Source organism: Cucurbita moschata, unplaced genomic scaffold, assembly GCF_002738365.1.
Source record: "Cucurbita moschata cultivar Rifu unplaced genomic scaffold, Cmos_1.0 Cmo_Scf00009, whole genome shotgun sequence".
Lineage (NCBI taxonomy): Eukaryota > Viridiplantae > Streptophyta > Magnoliopsida > Cucurbitales > Cucurbitaceae > Cucurbita > Cucurbita moschata.
In genome coordinates, this window is record NW_019268525.1 from 3,233,700 (window position 1) to 3,253,538 (window position 19,839).

General features: G+C 37.8%; 3 protein-coding genes across 11 annotated transcripts in view; 1 reads left to right on the forward strand and 2 right to left on the reverse strand.

Annotated features, from left to right (window-relative positions):
- Positions 1 to 2,139: 2,139 nt before the first annotated feature.
- Positions 2,140 to 8,664, forward strand: LOC111447380 (cytochrome P450 97B2, chloroplastic). Its single transcript, XM_023086524.1, has 14 exons — positions 2,140 to 2,526; positions 2,813 to 2,993; positions 3,207 to 3,314; positions 4,859 to 4,943; positions 5,028 to 5,266; positions 5,496 to 5,669; positions 6,571 to 6,618; positions 6,712 to 6,771; positions 6,977 to 7,063; positions 7,171 to 7,259; positions 7,423 to 7,514; positions 7,778 to 7,839; positions 7,998 to 8,147; positions 8,237 to 8,664. The coding sequence occupies exons 1-14, from the start codon at positions 2,384 to 2,386 to the stop codon at positions 8,459 to 8,461; spliced, it is 1,743 nt and encodes a 580-aa protein (XP_022942292.1). The 5' UTR covers positions 2,140 to 2,383; the 3' UTR covers positions 8,462 to 8,664.
- On the reverse strand, positions 8,626 to 11,826 carry LOC111447377 (protein FAR-RED IMPAIRED RESPONSE 1-like). Its single transcript, XM_023086522.1, is given in 7 exon segments — positions 8,626 to 8,940; positions 9,025 to 9,066; positions 9,158 to 9,229; positions 9,320 to 9,391; positions 9,454 to 9,522; positions 9,609 to 9,665; positions 9,744 to 11,826. Coding segments are annotated over 7 exon segments (2,427 nt in total). The 5' UTR covers positions 11,802 to 11,826; the 3' UTR covers positions 8,626 to 8,883.
- The window catches only part of LOC111447376 (protein FAR-RED ELONGATED HYPOCOTYL 3-like), a 9,217-nt gene continuing 532 nt past the window's right edge, over positions 11,155 to 19,839 (reverse strand). Inside the window, exons 1-9 of one of the 9 annotated variants that reach the window (XR_002711255.1) lie at positions 16,074 to 19,827; positions 15,950 to 16,006; positions 14,385 to 14,453; positions 14,231 to 14,299; positions 14,072 to 14,140; positions 13,941 to 13,991; positions 13,620 to 13,855; positions 13,315 to 13,396; positions 11,155 to 12,034 (exon numbers count right to left, since the gene is read on the reverse strand). Coding sequence is in view for 7 of the 9 variants with exons in the window: in XM_023086519.1 (XP_022942287.1) it covers positions 13,799 to 13,855; positions 13,941 to 13,991; positions 14,072 to 14,140; positions 14,231 to 14,299; positions 14,385 to 14,453; positions 15,950 to 16,006; positions 16,074 to 18,242 (2,541 nt within the window). In the remaining 2 variants the exon portion in view is untranslated. Of the gene's footprint in view, positions 12,035 to 13,242; positions 13,397 to 13,492; positions 13,856 to 13,940; positions 13,992 to 14,071; positions 14,141 to 14,230; positions 14,300 to 14,384; positions 14,454 to 15,949; positions 16,007 to 16,073; positions 19,828 to 19,839 lie in introns of those variants that run through there. The other 8 variants (XR_002711254.1, XM_023086519.1, XM_023086517.1 and 5 more) reach the window with 8 other exon arrangements.

A 19,839-nucleotide genomic window follows, 5' to 3' on the forward strand; every position in this document is an offset into this window, starting at 1 on the left:
TTTAAAGAATCAAAATAGATATTTGAAAAGTTAGAATAAAATAAGTATTTTAAACGTTGATATTTTAAAAAGTCATTAAATTTTAAAAGTTGGATTAAAGTAAGTATTTTAAACGTTGAAGGTTGAGTTTATAATAAAACAAAGTGAATTACATTAATTATTTTAAATGTTTTTCTAATAAAATACTATTATAAAAAGAAAAAATAAATAAATATATTTTGGCATACTGGCCTAAAGAACATATTTAATAGCCAACCGCTAGTAAATATTGTTTTTTTTTAGCTTTCTCTTTCGAGTTTTTTCTTTAGATTTTTAATACGTGTACGCTAGAGAGAGGTTTCCACACCTTTATAAAGAATATTTCATTTTCCTCTTCAATCGATGTGGGGTCTTATAATCCACCGCTACGAGGCCAATATCGTTATTCTTTCCAACCAATGCAGGATCTCACAATCCATCCCCCTTTGACGTCCCATTCTCCTTTCCAACTGATGTGGGATCTCACAATCCAGCCCATTAGAGCCCCAATGTCATTGCGAACACTAGTTTGACTTGAGTGTAGGTTGTGATTTAAATGACCAGTAACTTATTTTTTTACCCTCGACAAAATCTAATATGTTTCAACAAAGAAAAATGATTCACCAAACCAAACAAAAACGACACAAAATTAATCATGACGTTTGAATATTCAAATTTTTTGGTGTTTTGCTTCACTTTTCTCACTTACCCAAAAAGAAAAGAAGGGTTTCCTAGAAACACAAAAGAAAAAAAAAAACTACCATTTATTTGAGTGCAAATTAATGACATCATAATCACATCTACATCTACGTGGTCCGAGTTATTTTGTTGGTGGGTGGCTTTTGACTTCCTTTAAAGGTTGATTTGAAAATCTACATTTATTACTTGAGAACGACGGTTTATTCTTAGTCATCGTTCTATATCATATTGAATAGAATTTTTTGTTTTAAGTCATCAATGTATGCGAGTACGATTAGAACGGTTTATTTTTAGTCATCGATCTATGTCAATATAAATAGAACTGTGTATTCTTGACCGTTGATCTATGTCAATACGAACATCTATTTAACTAATTACTTTATTATTTACATCATTTAAAGTTATAAAATTTAAATCTAAACTCAAAAAAAAAAAAAAAAAAAACTAGAATTCAAATTAGGGTTTGATGGGATAGAGTAGGACAAGGAAGACCGAGTCTTGCCTAAGATTGCGGTCAAAATTGAGGATAAGGACATAATTTTTACTTTATTATTATTATTATTTTGTATAATTTGTAACAATAAAATTAATCTTAATAAAATGATTAAGAATAATCAAATAATTTCATTTATTATTTTTTATATTTTTTAATTCGAGTTAGGATTCTGTAGGTAAAATATTTTAGTTAATTGTTATTTTTATTTTTTTTAAGTTAAGAAATGAAAAACTAAAGTAAATAATAATTGACATTAATTTATTTTTTGAGGGAAGAAAAAGTTACCTAAAGAGTAAAAATTTGAAATTAAAAGTCAAACATTTCTATCACGAGAGTCAAGTCGTCTAGTCCATTTCAAAATTTTAATTAAGATTAAATTTCATTTTCAACTCCATCCCTCTTTTAAGTGGAAACTACCCCGTACCTTCCTAATGACTCTTTTTTTACGTGATGTGATTAACAAATCAACCTTTTTCTTATAAGGGCATGGAAAAATTTTCCTAACAGAAGCGTTTTTAAGCCATAATGTTGACGGCGATACATAACGGGCTAAAGCGGACAATATCTGCTAGCGGTGAGTTTGAGTTGTTACCAATGGTATCATAGCCAGGTTACTGAATGGTGTGCCAACGAGGACGTTGGCCTCTAATGGGGTGGATTGTGAGGAGAATGAAACATTTTCTATAATTGTGTAAAGCCAAGGGTTCCCAAGGAGATAAATTGTAAGGGGAACGAAACGTTTCTTGTAAGGGCGTGGAAACCTCTACCTCATCAACGCGTTTTAAAACTATGAGGCTGACGACCATAGGTAACCACAAACAAATCATAATCTTACCACCCAAAACATAAATTTAGATGTGCATAACTCATTGAGTAGCCAATTTCAAGTGTATTAACGACGAACACGCAAAATCTGCGGCTTGTGGACAGCTCGTAAGCGGCACTACTCACCCAGCACCCACCTCAAATTCTTATCTTACCAACCGAAAGTATCCTTCAGCAGACGACCATTTTCCCAGAGCTTTATTAGGTCAGGCACTGCGAATCTTTTGTGACCTTCGGTACAATAGATTTTCCCTTTGAAGAAATAAAAAAGTTTTATCTCCCACTTCCACCCAGTTCATCAAGTGATTTACTTATTGAGCTTCACCGCTCGGTTGGTTTGTGGGAATGGTAATGGCGGCCAGTTCCCTATCGAATCTGCCTTCCGCTGTCTTCAATGGAAACCTTCAGAAAAATGAATTTGGGTTTGTGGGTATGCCGCGACGACCCGCCAAGTATCTCAAATCCAATCGTAGAGCTCGTGTTCTTAGGTAATTGTTTCGGTTTTTCTTCATTGCTGATAATTTTCGCGTCTGTTTCAGTTGTTTTCGTGAGTTTAATTTGGTGAAAGTTTGGGTTGATTCTCAGATAGATAGCATATATATGCTTGTTTTCTCCTGTTTTTCACTATTTTTTGGGAAATCATTCATGGGTTTCGGAAATGGATCTTGATTGATTCATTAAAATTCGCTGTAGTTTTTGTTGTTCTATTTAGAGAGTGTGGCTATGCTTGTAGAACTCGTTGTTTATAGGGCAATCGTTTGAATGTTTGTGCAGATGCCAATCAACTCAAGTTGATGAACCTAAAACTAAGAGAAATTTACTTGACAATGCAAGCAATCTTCTAACTAATTTGTTAAACGGTGGAAATCTTGGATCTATGCCGATAGCTGAAGGTGCAGTCTCTGATTTGTTTGGTCGCCCACTCTTTTTTGCACTATATGATTGGTTCTTAGAGGTATGCATATCTTTCATAACTTGTTCATCAGTTTCTTCAACTGACCTTACAAGGACACTCGTTCCCTTATACGCCTTATAACGTTGTTGATCGGTTGATGTTGTGGCTAGTTCGACGTGGTTGGACATTGTTGTGTAAAAGTCCTCTAAGTTCTCTATGTTTCTTCGGTTTGGAATGAACATTTACCTATTGATTTCTTTCTTCATGTTGCAGCATGGATCTGTTTATAAACTTGCCTTTGGACCAAAAGCCTTTGTTGTTGTATCGGATCCTATTGTGGCAAGATATATTCTTCGAGAAAATGCATTTAGTTATGATAAGGTAATGTTGAATCAACTTCTTTCTTTCTGATTGTTAGGCAGTGTATAATTTAGCTAGATTTCGAAGGAAATGGACTGTGAGATCCCACATTGGTTGGAGAGGGGAACGAAACATTCCTTATAAGGGTGTGGAAACTTCTCCCTAGTTGACGCGTTTTAAAACCGTGAGGCTGACGGCGATATGCAATAGGTTAAAGCGGACAATATGTGCTAGCAGTGGCCTCGGGTTGTTACCAATGGGGGAACGAATATTTCTTGTAAGAGTGTGGAAACCTCTCCCTAGTAGACGCGTTTTAAAACTGTGAGGCTGACAGCGATACGTAATGGGTCAAAGCAGATAATATCTGCTAGCGGTGGCCTCGGGTTGTTACAAATGGGGGAATAAAACATTCTTGGTAAGAGTGTGGAAACCTCTCCCTAGTAGACGCGTTTTAAAACTGTGAAGCTAACAACGATACATAATGGGTCAAAGTGGACAATATCTGCTAGCGGTGGCATCGGGTCGTTACAAATGGGGGAACGAAACATTCTTTATAAGAGTGTGGAAACCTCTCCCTAGTAGACGTGTTTTAAAATCGTGAGGCTGACGGCGATACGTAATGGGCAAAAACGGACAATATCTGTTAGTGGTGACCTTGTGTTGTTACAATTGAGGGAACGAAACATTCCTTATCTGGGTGTGTAAACCTCTCCCTAGTAGACACGTTTTAAAACCATGAGGCTGACGATGATGCGTAATGGGCCAAAGCGGACAATATTTGCTAGCGGTGGCCTCGGGTTGTTACAAATGGAGGAACGAAACATTCCTTATAAGAGTGTGAAAACCTCTCCCTAGTAGACATGTTTTAAAACCGTGAGGCTGACGACATTACGTAATGGGTCAAAGCAAACAATATTTGCTAGCGGTAGCCTTGGGTTGTTACAAATGGGAGAACGAAACATTCCATATACGGAAGCCGCTCCCTAGTAGACGCATTTTAAAACCGTGAGGCTGACAACGATACGTAACGGGCCAAAATAGACAATATCTACTAGCGGTGGCCTCGGGTTGTTACGAATAGGGGAACGAAACATTCCTTATAAGGGTGTGAAAACCTCTCCCAAGTAGACATGTATCAAAACCGTGAGGTTGACAGCAATACGTAATGGGCCAAAGTGGACAAGATCTACTAGCGGTGGCCTCGGGTCGTTACATGGACCATCTACCACTTTTTTTCTTTTCTTCTTAATGAGCTATTTCTTGTACTATCCTGATGTTGTTATCTCTTTTCTTGAAAGGAAAATGTAACATCTGAATTTATCTGTTTAATAGTTATGTAAACAACCACATGAAAGATTAGCTAAAACGTCAGTACAGTGATTTGTTGCTTTGAGTGAACTTGGTCATTATCAATACAGTAGAGGACATGGCTAGTTTTGTCCATGTTCTTACAGCTTTTCTTCAGATTAGCCGCAATATTCATGTAAAATTCCATACTAATCAAATATACTTAGCACTTTGTGTTGTCATAACGTCTTATTGCTACTGTAAATATACTCAACTAGGGAGTGCTTGCTGATATTCTAGAACCCATAATGGGTAAAGGACTAATACCAGCTGACTTAGACACTTGGAAGCAGAGGAGACGAGGTTAGCAAGCAAAATTTGATCAATATATTGACTTCTGCTTTATAACCTTTTAGAGACGTTGAATGATTTCATTTTGAGTTACAGTTATAGCTCCTGGATTCCATGCGTTATACTTGGAAGCTATGGCCAAAGTGTTCGCTGATTGTTCAGAACGATCGATACGGAAATTAGAGAAGCTTTTAGGAGAAGGTGAAGTTCATGAGGATAAAACCATTGAGTTGGATATGGAAGCAGAGTTTTCAAATTTGGCTCTTGATATCATTGGACTTGGTGTTTTCAACTATGATTTTGGTTCTGTAACCAAGGAATCCCCAGTGATTAAGGTTTGAAGAAATCGAACTATCCACATTATAATCCTACACGTATATGGTGGTTTGTTTGTTCGTTATCAAGCTAGGATTTGGAACCTCTTTGTAACATGATCCAGGTTGTCTGGTGTCCCGTTATTTTTAGAGATCGTATGGTTTTTGTCGTCTTAATTTTATGTCTAGTGCATACCTAAACCATGAACATCAAGCATTCTTAATCAGCACTTTTACAAATGTTTTGCAGGCTGTATATGGAACCCTTTTTGAAGCAGAGCATAGATCAACTTTCTATATCCCATATTGGAAAGTACCTTTGGCAAGGTGGATAGTCCCGAGGCAACGTAAATTCCATAGTGACCTTAAGGTTATTAACGACTGTCTCGATGGCCTAATACGAAACGCAAGAGAAACCCGAGAGGTGAGCTGAGGCTTGACACTTAAGTTGGCAAATTTTTCTGGTGAAGTAAACTTTTCTAGGAAAGTAGGAAATCTTGCCATGTTGCTATCGTTTGCAATTTATATTCATATTGATGATCTTTTAGCATGGAATATTCTTTATAAGTTAAGTTTCATTCTTTATTCTTTTATGTCAAGGGGAAGTCTGAAAGGGAAAGCTCAAAGAGGACAATATCTGCTAACGGTGGGTTTTGGCTGTTACAAATGGTATCAGAGCCATATACCGGGCAGTATGCCAATGAGGATGCTGAGGATGCTGGGCACCCAAGGGGGGTGGATTGTGAGATCCCACCTTGGTTGGAGAAGGAAATGAAGCATTCTTTACAAGGGTGTAGAAACCTCTCCCTAGCAGACGCGTTTTAAAACCTTAAGGGAAAACCCGGAAGGGAAAGCTCAAAGAGGACAATATCTACTAGTAGTGGACTTGGACTGCTACAGCTACAAAACTCAATCATGTTTTCTAACTCGATCATGTTTTCAAATCTCTACCCGTGGCTGTGTTTTTATTTTCTTGTAGAAATAAACACAAGGTTTGAGCAAGATACACAATTAGTTCATAAGGACATCAACATTCACCGAATTCTTCTTCCAACTATGAGCCTAAGACCCATATTTGAAAAATCTATTGAAAGCAGTAACTGACAAGCTAGTTTAAGAAACTACTATTTCTTGTTTGAACCTTTATGAGCTGTTTTTTTCTTTTCTTCTTCCATGGTGAAGCAAGGCATAGATCTGTCCTTTGTTTTCCATGTCACAGGTGCCTTTAAGTAGTACACACCTTAGTTACTCATTGTGTAGGCATGTCAGAACAAATTTGTTTGAAGCAACAGCCTGGACTTGACTTTGGTTGCATCTCCTAACAGGAAGCGGATGTCGAGAAATTGCAGCAGAGGGACTATTTAAATCTCAAGGTCTCTTCTATCCTCCCGAGTGTTTCCAGGTGTTGTACTTAGATGCTTCACAAAGATCATAAATGGCTCACTGTATTATGTCATATTTTTCAGGATGCCAGTCTTTTGCGTTTCTTAGTTGATATGCGGGGTGCTGATGTCGATGATCGGCAGGTAAAGTGATAGTCAAAGTTTAAGTTGTGAAGTCATATGCGGCTAGTTAGTTAGGCTACAATAGAGTAATACTTTTCAGGTAAACGTCTAAAAAGTGTTGAAGAGGATAGGAAGGACTCAGATTTTTCCTTACCTATCAGATAATAAATGGCCAAAATGTGTTTACCTTGATCGACTTTCACATCTATATATGTAATGTCAACAGCTCAGGGACGATCTGATGACGATGCTTATTGCTGGCCATGAAACAACTGCTGCTGTGCTTACATGGGCTGTTTTTTTGCTTGCACAAGTAAGCATTTGGCTCTGCCTCGTTGCCATCATTCATAAAGTGATATAGATTGAAGTTCTATGATGGCTTCTTTTGTTTAAGTTAAGGCCTCATTGTTGGTTTTGCAGAACCCTTCAAAAATGAAAAAAGCTCAAGAAGAGGTTGATTTGGTTCTTGGCAAGGGAAGGCCAAATTTTGAATTACTCAAAGAATTGAAGTAAGAAAGATCTCTGTTTCCAAATATTCTGCTTAATACTCTCTTTTTTGTTTCCCTCAAAGCTTAAGAGTTAAAATGGAGACACATCAGTTCAGTTGTTCCAATGTACATAGATTTCTGAGCATATTTGCTTGAGTGAAGTTTGGTTGTAATATGCTGTCAGGTATATCAGACTTATCGTCGCCGAGACTCTTCGTTTGTTTCCTCAACCACCATTGCTAATAAGACGAGCTCTCAAACCAGATACATTACCAGGTACCAACTGAAAATAACCTTCATCACATGTAAGTGGTGCAAAGAGAACATTGAAGGGAAATTTTCTGTTTAAATCACCATGTCCTGAATGTGTTATGGGAAGCTAGAGCTAGCTAAGAAGAGCTGTTCAGCTTTGATGGTTGAATATGTTAAGCATACACAACGTTTAGTCGAATGGTCTTCTCTTCTCTCTCGTCTTTTCGACCTTAAAGATAATGCTGTTATTATACCCTTAAGCCATGTGTGCAATGGTAATTGTGCAGGAGGATATAATGGTGACAAAAATGGATATCCAATTCCTGCAGGGACTGACATCTTCATCTCTGTAAGTTGAAGATGGCACTGGAGGTGCTTATTCTGAGTGTTTTTAATTGCATTGGTTCTTTTTTGTGGTAAAGCTGAGAATATTCTGATGTCTCTTTCACTCTCTTCCATTTGCATGTTGTCTACTTGCTTTTCATGAACCTATTCTGTAACTTTTAGGTTTACAATCTCCATAGATCCCCATACTTCTGGGATAACCCTCGAGATTTCGAACCAGAGAGATTTCAGGTAAACAAAGCGAGCGATGGAATTGAAGGATGGGATGGTTTCGATCCTTCTAGAAGCCCGGGAGCTCTATACCCAAATGAGGTAACGTACCAACTATTGGTCCTAATATAAAACAGATGCATCATTATTTTATATCGGTTAATGATGGATTCATTCGTTGACTATCTCAGATTATATCAGACTTTTCCTTCTTGCCATTTGGAGGAGGACCTAGAAAATGTGTGGGAGATCAATTTGCTCTAATGGAGTCAACTATAGCACTGGCCATGTTGCTGCAGAAGTTTGATGTGCAACTAAAAGGAAGTCCAGAATCTGTGGAACTAGTCACTGGGGCTACCATACATACCAAAAGTGGGCTGTGGTGCAAACTGAGAAGAAGATCACAAGTAAATTGATAGCTAACATTCTTGTCACCCCATGAATATGGTACACTTATTTGTGCTACATGATAATGCTTGGGAAATATATATCTTTCTTCTCACTAGGGAGAATTTAGCTCATTGGATGTCGGTTCAGTTCATTAATAATGGTGCATTATCCTCGAGCAGAAATATACATGTTGAGTAAGAATTCTCGACAGAGAGTCAGATCGAACAGATTACTCTTGGAACTAAGCATTATCAACTTGTTGAGATGAAACTGTTCTTTGGACAGCCTAAATAACAAAGCTAAGCTAACTGATAAATATGCAGCTTTTTCTTCTATCACTATTCTAAGTAAAAGACAATCGAGTATCGAAACTACGGCGTCTGGGCCTGTGTCATGTATATACTTTTTGTACAACTCAACTAACCATGAAAAGATGGCTGTTGCTTCATCAAGTATGTCCTGAGGTACTGCCATGAAGCTGGGCAGATCTTAAATGTTGCTCATCCTGCAATAGTTTTGACAGGTCAAGAACAGCCAAACCACCAACAAAAGATTGCAGCACAATTCTAAAATAACGTATTAAACAAACCTGTAAACTATAACTATGACTTGTTGCTGGTCGATAATCCACCTGTATGTAAATTCAACCAGAAAAAGATCTATCAGATATCTGTTGAAGAAAACGTTCCCTCAAGTATATTTTTTGAAATAATCTCAGATACCAGTGCATGAATGCCATTATGCTGCGCCCCAAAAAACCCATCCTGACTGGCTGCAATTGTATTCAATTGTCCCTGAAAAAAGAATATATTGAACTTGATTCATAAACAATTAAACAACCTTCATGATCATTGAGTATCTAACACAACCATAGCAAGACTAACCAGCCCTTGAATACTTTGTTGATTGACATAATACGAAGCATCGTGGGGAGGCTCCATCAAGTTCAACTGTACCTGCAATCACCAGTAGCTTAACAATAGCATCTATGAAGTCATAAGCTAATAAAATATCCTACCAATCCTTGAACATTCTGTTGGGATCCATAATATCCACTCAGGGTCATGCTATCTGAGGTTAAACCATCCTGCAAGTAGAAAATCCAATAAGAATTTGTTTATCTATGATGATAAATGCACATTGCTAACGAAGAACATAGTAGGGAGATTGAACCATTTGCTGCAAGTTGTTCTGGGATTCATCAAGTATCATAGCTGTTTCTGTTTGTACCTGAACAAAGGAATTCCAGAATCAAAAAATGTTTCTGCCTTGTTTGTCTTAGCATATCAAACAGACTGGAAAACCAACCTTTCGTTTTCTGTTCGTACTCCTCTTATTTGCTTTAGCAGCTATGCTTTCTTGGTTCTCCTCTTCCTCACGTACACCATAGCCATTAACGCTCGATTCTGCTGGAGCACTTTTTGAGTTGTTAATATTGACACAATTCTTCAGAGCTTCTACTAATGCACGAATGACAATATTATAACACTCCTCTGATTGTGATCCTTCTTCACTTAACTCAATAGCTTTTTTACATAGATTATTGTAACGTTGTACTCTGTTCTGTCTGAATTCTGTTCCTTCAGTAGTATTTGCTTGCCTGCTCTTTGCATCTTTTGTCCACCTTCTTAGAAGATATTGAGGTGGGATGCTTGAAAAACGATGCATATGTAACACAATCAATGCATATCTACAAAGAAAACCATTATATTCAAACAAACGACAGAAACAAGAAACTTCAGAGTTCAATTCATGCCACTTCACTAAAAAATGCTCATCTTTCTCACAGTCCAGAACTCTGAAGGTAGTAATGCCACCATCTTCACTTTCTTTTCTTGGATGACAGCCAACTACGCCCAAAACTTCGACTTGGAATTTCTTAAATATCGTGTGCGTGTAAATTGTAGACATTTGTTTTTCCCAGGGAGAAGGAGATTTCAAGGCTGGTTGTTTGTGTAATGTATCAAAATCTGCTATTGTTTCCTCTTCATATCTATTTTGCAGAATGTTTCCATATTGTTTCAAGAACTCCTTAAGCGTAATTTTCTTGTGAATGTATTTGTCAAAGAACGCGTTCGTACTATCAGAACGTTGAGCAGTTGACATTCCAGCCAAGAAGATTTCCTCCATATAAGTTGGTACCCATTTTCTACGATCATCATATAATGATTGAATCCATTTGTCATCTTGAAGCTCAAATCTAGTAACCATCTTCCACCATCTCATATCAAATTGCTCATCCGTCCACGACTTCAAGATGCACTTGCTAAATTTTGACAAGAAGTTTTTGTGTCGTTTGATTACATGAGCAAGAGTTTCAGGAATCTTTTCCATTATATGCCAAAGAGCAAAGCAATGGCGGGTATTTGGAAACACTTCTTCAATGGCTAATTTCAAGGCTTTGTCCTGATCGGTAATGATAACTTTGGGAGCTTGACCATCCATTGCTCTAAGCCATGTCTTCAACAACCAGGTAAATGTTGGTTTAGTGCAATCTGCAGCCAATGCACAACCAAGCACCATTGACTGCCCGTGATGGTTCACTCCAATGAAAGGAGCAAAGGGAAGCTTATCATTGGTTTTAATGTATGATATCTAGAATGAAACAACGTCACTGAAACTAACATAATCGTTCCTACTTTTGGCATCGACCCAAAACAAGTTTCTCAGACGTTGCTCTTCATTCAAGTCTATAGCATAGAAAAAGTAAGGATTCTCCTTTTGGATACGCTTAAAATACTCCAGCAATACTTGCGCATCACCCTCATCAAGCGCTAAATACTGGCCTTTGTTGAACTGATAAGTTGTGTCAATCTGCGGGAAACCAACATTTCTGTACACACCACGTTTTTTCGACATCTCAACATACATCCTCCGTGTTCTTTCACTAACAGCATGTAATATGACGATGTTGTTCTTCTCTGCAAGCTTTACATTCCTATGGATGCGGAAATGATATGCAAGAGCAGGTAAAAACTCATGATTATGATCTTTTATGAATTCATGAATAATCCATCTTCCATCTGGCCTTCTCTTCACATGCATACTGGCTTTACAGTCGGTTTTTTTCACGCTTGGCCTTCGACTATTTCCATTCTCAGATTCAGGAGTAACTCCATATCTTGAACATGCAAATTTTGCATCAATAAACTCTTTTGATTTCTTTGAACGTCGACTATTCTTAATCGATGTGGTGAATCCCATTGATTTGGCATACTCTTGATAAAATGTGTATGCAGCTTCGTGGGATTCAAATTCAATTCCACTCCGTGGCTCAAAATCTATGTCCCCTTCAAACAGGATGTCCTTCGGTAAACTAACAATTCCATCATCTCTATCATGCATTTCAGCCACAACGTCGACCATTTTTTCCAGCAGTAAGAAGCAGAGTTTTCACATCTCACCTAGATGTTGCTACATAATCCTTTCCTTTTCATCAAAGCATAATTTACAATCTGTCTCTTTGACAGAATTTCCCTGCAAGTAATTTTCTATATAATCCTGAAATGATAAGAGAGATCACACTCACTTTACTTGACAACATCCCAAGGCATAATCCAGGAACTCTCAAATCCATTATTCAAGCTATTTAATTCACCCTGTTCAATAAATCAAATAAACTTAGTATGTAGATTACCAAATGCCAACATTCACAAGATTAAAGACTTCAAAAACAGGGACATCGAATTACAAACAAATGAGGCATCGAATACTTTAAACATATAGTCCTCCATAAGTTACAAAATCTACACTACGACTGACATTAAAATCTGTGAGAACTGCAATTTGTCTGTTTTTTAGAAATCCTGTAGACAAACCCGACCGAATGTCGCAAGATTCTTGAAAGGAAAGTTCATTAAAACGTCAACTTTTACGCTGACTACAAGCACAGAGATTTGTTAGCAACTCAGAGACAAAAGTCTAGAAGTGATAATCGACAGAAACCCAATTCAAGAAGTACGGAGTACTATAAGGACATAATTTCCCAACTCTGATAGAGAAACCAAACATACAGAAAAACTCTTCTCGGCTTAGCTAAAACTAAGTGGGTGGGGAAGGAGCAGGAACTATTGAATGGCACATTTCCCAAACCCCATTAAGAACGCTAAGCATATATACAATTCTCCATCGATACTCCCTCAGCGACAAAACAGATATAGGAGGGGGAGCCCATAAGAAAACACCATCAAAACATCATCAGGATCGAAGAAAAATGACACAGAAACCCAGCAAATTAAGACTTAAAAGTAAAACAAAAACGAGAGAGAAGAGGCTGGCATGAAGTTGAAAGAAACCTGAAGAAAGAACGGTTTCTTAAGAATCCGGGAAGCGAAGCAATAGGCTGTAGCAGCGAGCGGAGGATTTGAGCGAGTGGGGAAGGGGGTTCCTTCGATTGGGGAAAGTAGGGCTTGAAAGAATTTGGGAGAATTGAGTCAAATTCACTCGCCTTTGGGTTTTGCCACGCCCTGTCGGCGCAACAAGATTGAATCTTTAGCTCAAATAAAGCATTCCACATTTGGGGATGTTTTGTTTTTCCTAAAACTACACGCGCGGATATGTCAGCGCGTGCTGTTTTTGTTAAAATGTTTCACTACACTATATTGGTTTAGTTTTATCCGTTGAGGTAGATTTCCATGATATATCATGTGTTATTTGTGCTCTATTTCAGATCAGCTTTGATTGCTCTTTATTATTTGTTTGAGTTTCATTTTTAACCTTCCCCTCAAAACAATTAGACATGTGAGAAGAAGAATATGATCCCGAGAGAAAACTTGAGGAAAAACAAATAGAAGCTAGAAACAAATACGTGATTGATTGATGAAGATGACTATCATCTTCAAAGGTAAGAAATTTATCGAACTGTGGCATTTCACCAAACCTCTCATATCCTGCTCTGGCCACCATTTAGATAACAAGGGCTTTGATAGCATCCGACCATATAAACCTTTGGCTTTTTGGACCTGAATCCACAGATTTTTCAATCAGAAACCAACTATTCCAGCTCCACCTACTCTAGTTACACCTTAAACAAGAAACTACCAGTTCATAACAACTCGTTCTAAAAATTACATCGTCTTATACTAAGAATCAAACATACAGATAACTTTGGGCTGACTTGGTGTTACGCTATCATCTTTGAATAAGAACCATGTAAAATAAATGATAATGATGAGAACTACATACTTGTTATTATGATACAATCGCCTAAGGAGGACCAACATTTGGTATATCTCCAGCCACTAACTTTTTTGACAGACACTAGAAGAATGTGTTGTTTCCTGCACCTGGGAAATGATAAGTTCATTTTATGGCTAAATACAAATATCCACTAGTGAAGCACCTTCACTAAGATTAGTGGTTAATCATGTTTGTCTTGATGCATCATCATGCAACTGAGTTGTTCGTACATTGGGATCATCCTGCCACAAGGGTAATTATTGAATGTCGATGACATATAAATTGCATAATGTAGTGGAAGATATCCGTCGTGTTCGGTAAACTAACCCGAATGCCATAGGTGAAACCAGTCGGTGTTCGGAAAAAATCCATTTGTCCCTGCAGGAATGAACCAATTTTGTAAAATGTGGTGACTAGAATGCAAATAGGCTGAATAACACATCTCGAATCTCACATACCAGTGCATGGATACTCTGTTGATCAGCATAATAACCATCATGGCTAGGTGCTATTGAGTCTAATTGCCCCTATAGATAAAAGAACCCAGAATTTCCAATGAGTTCATGTATACTTGGACTGAACCCACACATACTTTTTTGTGCCACCATAAAGCTTACCAGCCCTCCGATGGCCTGTTGATTTCCATAATAATTATCACGGGTTGGTGCCATTAAGTTAAGTTGTACCTGAGAAGACATGAGTGCATGGAACTGAAAACTTTGCCAGTTCACTAATTAAGATGCTAAAGAGAGAGACACAAGAAAATCATACCATTCCTTGCACACTTGGCTGTGTGCCAAAATAGCCATCAAGGGTTACTGCTCTTGAGCTTAATTTGTCCTGAGAAAGAGAGAAGGCAAAGAATCATATACATATTGACAATACTTTGTAGCTTCCCTCTAGATAGAACAACTTTTTAAAGAACATTTAATCACTTATAATGCCCCAATAAATTTGAAAAGTTCAAAACCAGAACCTAGCGGTAGAACCTATAATAATTAACTTTGAAAGATTGCTGGAATTTGGAGTTCAGAAAGAATTTCCTAAAAACAGAAGTGGAAGATTGGATCAAGTTCATTGAGAAAATTGAGCATGTGGCATCTTAAATTATTTAGCACGGTTTGTAAGATTGAAGTTGTGAGATCCCACATCGGTTTGGGAGGAGAACGAAGCATTCTTTATAAGGGTGTGATACCTCTCCCTAGCAGACACGTTTTAAAAACCTTGAGGGGAAGCCCGAAAGGGAAAGCTCAAAGAGGACAATATCTGCTAGCAGTGGGCTTGGGCTGTTACAAATGATATCAGAGCCTCCCCTCAAGGGAAAGCTCAAAGAGGACAATATCTGCTAGCAGTGGGCTTGGGCTGTTACAAATGATATCAGAGCCAGACACCAGGCGATGTGTTAGCGAGAAGGCTGAACACCAAATGGGGGTGGATTGGGGGGGGGTCCCACCGATTGGAGAAGAGTACGAGTGTCAGCGAGGACGCTGGGCCCAAAAGGGGAGTAGATTGTGAGATCCCACATCGGTTGGGGAGGAGAACGAAGCATTTTTATAAGGGTTTGGAAACCTCTCCCTAACAGACTCGTTTTAAAAACCTTGAAGGGAAGATCGAAAGAGAAAGCCTAAAGAGTACAATGTCTGCTAGCAATAGGTTTGAGTTATTACATAAGTTTTCGGGACCTTTCCAGAAGGTTAAGATTGGATCAAATTCAATCAGAAAAATGATTGGGTGGTCATCTTGAATTCTTTAGCCGGATCTAAAATTTAAGGTTTTGGAGATTTTTCTTCCTTCAGAATCAGACTTTGCACAGATGAGTCCTTGAAGCCTAAATACGGCTGACGTCTTACCTCCCAGTCGAATTACGTTTCTATGGACTGATACTTTTCTTCAGTTCTAATCTCTTAAAAAATGTAGTATTTTCATTATCAATATCTCCGGGGTTCTCCAAAATATTTTGAATCAACATTCTAACAGGTCAAGTCCACCGTTTGCAAATATTGTCCTCTTTGGACTTTTCCTTTTGAGTTTTCCCTCAAGGTTTTTAAAACGTGTCTGATAGGGAAAGGTTTCCACACCCTTATAAAGAATATTCTCCTCCCCAACCAATGTGGGATCTCACACCCTTATATCTGCTAGGGGTGAGCTTGAGACGTTACAAACATTGTTTTAATAACAAATTCCAACAGTCAAGCTCTCGGGGTTAATTATAGCCCTAATTAAAAAAAATTATGTTACTTCATAATATATCCACGAACAGGATCAATACAAGCAAGAGTTGAAAATTAACGTGGATAATTTTATTATTATAATAATAATGAAGGTGACAGACAAACCATCTGCTGCAAGCTATCTTGTGCTCCAACAGTCATGACATCAGACTCGAAATTCACCTGAAATTCAAAAGTGTCATTTTCAACACGCACTTAAAACATAAAACACCAAAGTGCAACAACTAACCTTCCGTTTCTTAGTTGGATTTTTTTTCTTGTTTGTCTTGCCTATGTTTCTAATCTGATTGTCGTCTTCAATGCAGAGTAGACCATGAGCTGCTGATGTACCAGCTTCTAAAACAGTTCTATTAGAACTATTGATACCAATACAATGTCCAAGCGTTTCATCGAGTGCATGCACTGCAATACTGTAACTCTCTCGGTACAAAGATCCCTCTTCAATCAATCTCAATGCTCGTTGGCATAGATCATTGTACCGATGAACCCGAGATTGTCCTGGCTCAGGTTCTTCTCCCATTAATTGGTGGCTCTTAGCATCTTTTGTCCACCGTTTTAAAATATATTGAGGTGGAATAGTAGAAAGTTCACAAATTTGAAGAACAATCATAGCATGTCTACAAAGGTAACCTTTAGATTCATATAACCGGCATAGACAAGAAACTTCCGACTTCAGTTCATTCCATACAACAATGAAGTCAAGTTTCTTATCAAGATCTTGAACATGATAGGTAATGTTTTCATCATCTTGCTTTTCCCTCCTAGGATGGCAAGCAACAGCACCTAAGACCTCAACTTGAAATTTTTTAAATACTGCATGTGTGTACAGCCCCGAAACATTCTTCTCAAATGGTGAAGGAGATTTTAAGGTGGGTTGTTTGTTCCAAGTATCAAAATCAGCTTTTGCTTCCTCTTCATACCTATCCTGTAAAACTGCTTCATACTGTTTCACAAACTCTTGTACAGTGGTCTTCTTGTGCAAATACTTATCTAGGAAAGAGTTTACACTTTCAGATCGTTGTGCTGTGGACATTCCAGCCAAAAAGACATCTGTCATGTATGTAGGCGCCCAGTGTCTTAGATCTTCACATAAGGACTGAACCAACTCATTTTCCTTGAGTTCAAATCTGTTAACCAGTTTCCACCACCTTTTCTCAAACTCTTCCTTTGTCCATGACCTATAGATGCATTTTTCAAATTTTGCCATAAAATTATCATGTTGTTTCATTACATTACCAAGGTTTTCAGAAAGTTTTCCTAATATATGCCACAAAGTGAAGTGATGATACACATTTGGAAGCACCTCTGGAATAAGTGACTTCAGTACCTTATCATGATCAGTGATAACGACTTTTGGAGCCTGTCCACCAATTGCTTTCAACCATGTACGTAATAACCATGCATATGTTGCTGGACTTGTATCTGATAGCAAAGCACATCCTAGCAACATAAATTGATAATGTTGATTCACCCCAACAAAGAAAGCAAGGGGCATCTTATATTTATTTCTAATGTAGGTAGTATCAAGAGAAACCACATCATTAAAATAAATATAGTCATGCCTACTTTTTGCATCGATCCAAAATAAATTCCTTAGCCGGTGATCTTCGCCAATATCTACAGCATAAAAGAAGTTAGAGTTCAAATTCTGCATCTGAGTAAAGAAGTCAAGTAAAACCCTTGCATCGCCAGCTTCAAAAGCCAAACTGCAGACCTTATCAAAGGGATTCTTGGAGTCATTCTTCAGCCCTACCACATTTTTGTATTCAGCAAACTGCCTAGCCATCGCAGCATACATCTTTCTTGTTTGTTCACTGACAGCTTGAGCTGGTAAAAGCTCGTGGTTATGCAACTTAAAAAAACTATGAATAACCCATTTACCATCCGCCCTCCTCTTCACATGCATGCTAGCTTTGCAGTCTGTCTTCGCACATGCTCTTCGACCAGTTGAATTTTCACTTTCTTGTTTAGTTTGCCTTATACGTGGACGATTGAAGGACTTATCATACTCTCTCTTCATACCATAACGGGAACAAGCAAATTTTGCATCAATAAATTCCCTTGATGTCTTTGAACGGCGGCTATTTTGTATTGCTGTGTTGAATCCCATAGAGCGAGCATATTCCTGATAAAAGGAATATGCTTCACTGTGTGATTCAAATTCCATACCAGGAAGTGGTTCCAAATTTGTGTCCTCTTTAAACATTACCATGTCTAGCAGAGGGGGTTTTGAATCTCCACCATCTTCAATGTGCATCCCCTCTGTAGTATCAACCATACTTCCACTCCCAATAACTCCATTATGAAGTTTTTCTTTCACATCCAACATATTGTTAATTGCATTTGATTCTTCATCTTTGTCATGCTCACCAGAAGGCAACCTAAGATCTATATCCATGATGAGAAGAGCCAATGGCTAATGAGTTTTGATACCTGAAATGGACATTAAATAGTGAACATTTTAAAGACTATTATTTGACTTCTACGCGCACACACATAAATAAGGTCTTCTAAATTGACAACAAATTCCCAGTCTCTTAAGTTATAGGATCTATACCTACTTGTGCCCATAATGAATGGAGCAGATTACTGCTGCTTGCTTGCATATAGTGAACTCTACAACATTATTTCACAAAATCAAAGGCTGTTTGCTAGTGAAGGAACTAAAATTTAATATCATGAGATAGCAACGGTATAGTTCCATTCTCACATTTTTATCTTAACAGTAACATTTTCGACCTTCAGTCATCGAGATTTCGAACTTACACAATGAACCAAAAGACCTGCAGAAAATTTCTTCTTTTAATCTGTGAATTGAAACCCGATAAGACAAACAACATAATTCTTTCAATGACACTGCCCCATGCAAGGAATTTCACATGAAGTTTTATTCTCCTCTTGCAAAGACAACGATGAAAAGAGAAAAAAATATATGCACACTTAATCATCTACAAATATTATAGGGTGAAAGACAATCATGGGCCCCCTCCCTGCAACAAAAAGACATAGAAACAAACAAACAAACAAAAACCCAACAAAGTATCTACAAAAATGCTTAATATATAAAGCTCGCTAATAAACACAAACAGACAAATTACTAGATATCAATTGTATCATCAATTCCAATTTCTACAGGTACGTTAGATCCATATTTTCTGAAGTGATATCCTAAGGACCCAGGTCCAACGAAGCTTTCCCTGTTACCAAAAGCATTTCACTTAGAGTATTCTACTGAATAACGAAAAGGACAAGTACCTAAAGTAGTTCAATTTTCAAGTTCACATCATACTAGACACTAGAATGATATCACTGGTTCCTTCATGCCGGGAACACTTGGCAAACTGTCGGTACCTCAGTTGATCTACGTACACATAGCAGACAAAAACTAAAAGATTTTTTTAAAAAAACGTAAAAGGTCACTGCAGAAGTTGGGCTGGTCTGTATCTTAAAGATTAACATCAAAAGTGTCCAAATACAAGTTAGTTAGTTATGGATCGTCAAAGTCAATATGATTTTGAGCATCTTAAACCACTGAATTAGAAAGTTGAAGGATCATTCATTGCAAGACAGGCACTACCCATGTCACAGGTAGTAAATCACGATACTATGCAAAGGTTATAACCATACGTAGGCATATATATAGGTTACCCAAATGAAATTCGCCACAGTAACTTCGTAGCATTCCTCTGGGTGTTGAAGTCCATTACTCAGATGAAATTCGCCGCAGGAGCCCGCAACGCTAGGTGGTGGAAGAACTGATTCCCACTCAAATTTTCCAATTTTCCCGCTTAATTTGGCCACCTCTGATAAAATTCGCCACAGAAGATCGAAATAAGGCAGGAAGCAAGCGGCAACTGGATACACACACACATCCATCATCCAGCAGCTAAAAAATTCCACAATGTGACAATGTAATCACACTTCAATCCAAAGTCGACGATCCTTCAATTTCCTAATGTTCCTACTTCCAAAAAAAAAAAAAAAAAAAAAAAAAC

Coding starts and splice junctions, on each gene's coding strand:
- LOC111447380 (XM_023086524.1), top strand. CDS start 2,384: ATGGTAATGGCGGCCAGTTCCCTATCGAATCTGCCTTCCGCTGTCTTC. Junction 2,994..3,206: donor TATATGATTGGTTCTTAGAG/GTATGCATATCT, acceptor TTCATGTTGCAG/CATGGATCTGTTTATAAACT. Junction 7,260..7,422: donor GAATTACTCAAAGAATTGAA/GTAAGAAAGATC, acceptor ATATGCTGTCAG/GTATATCAGACTTATCGTCG.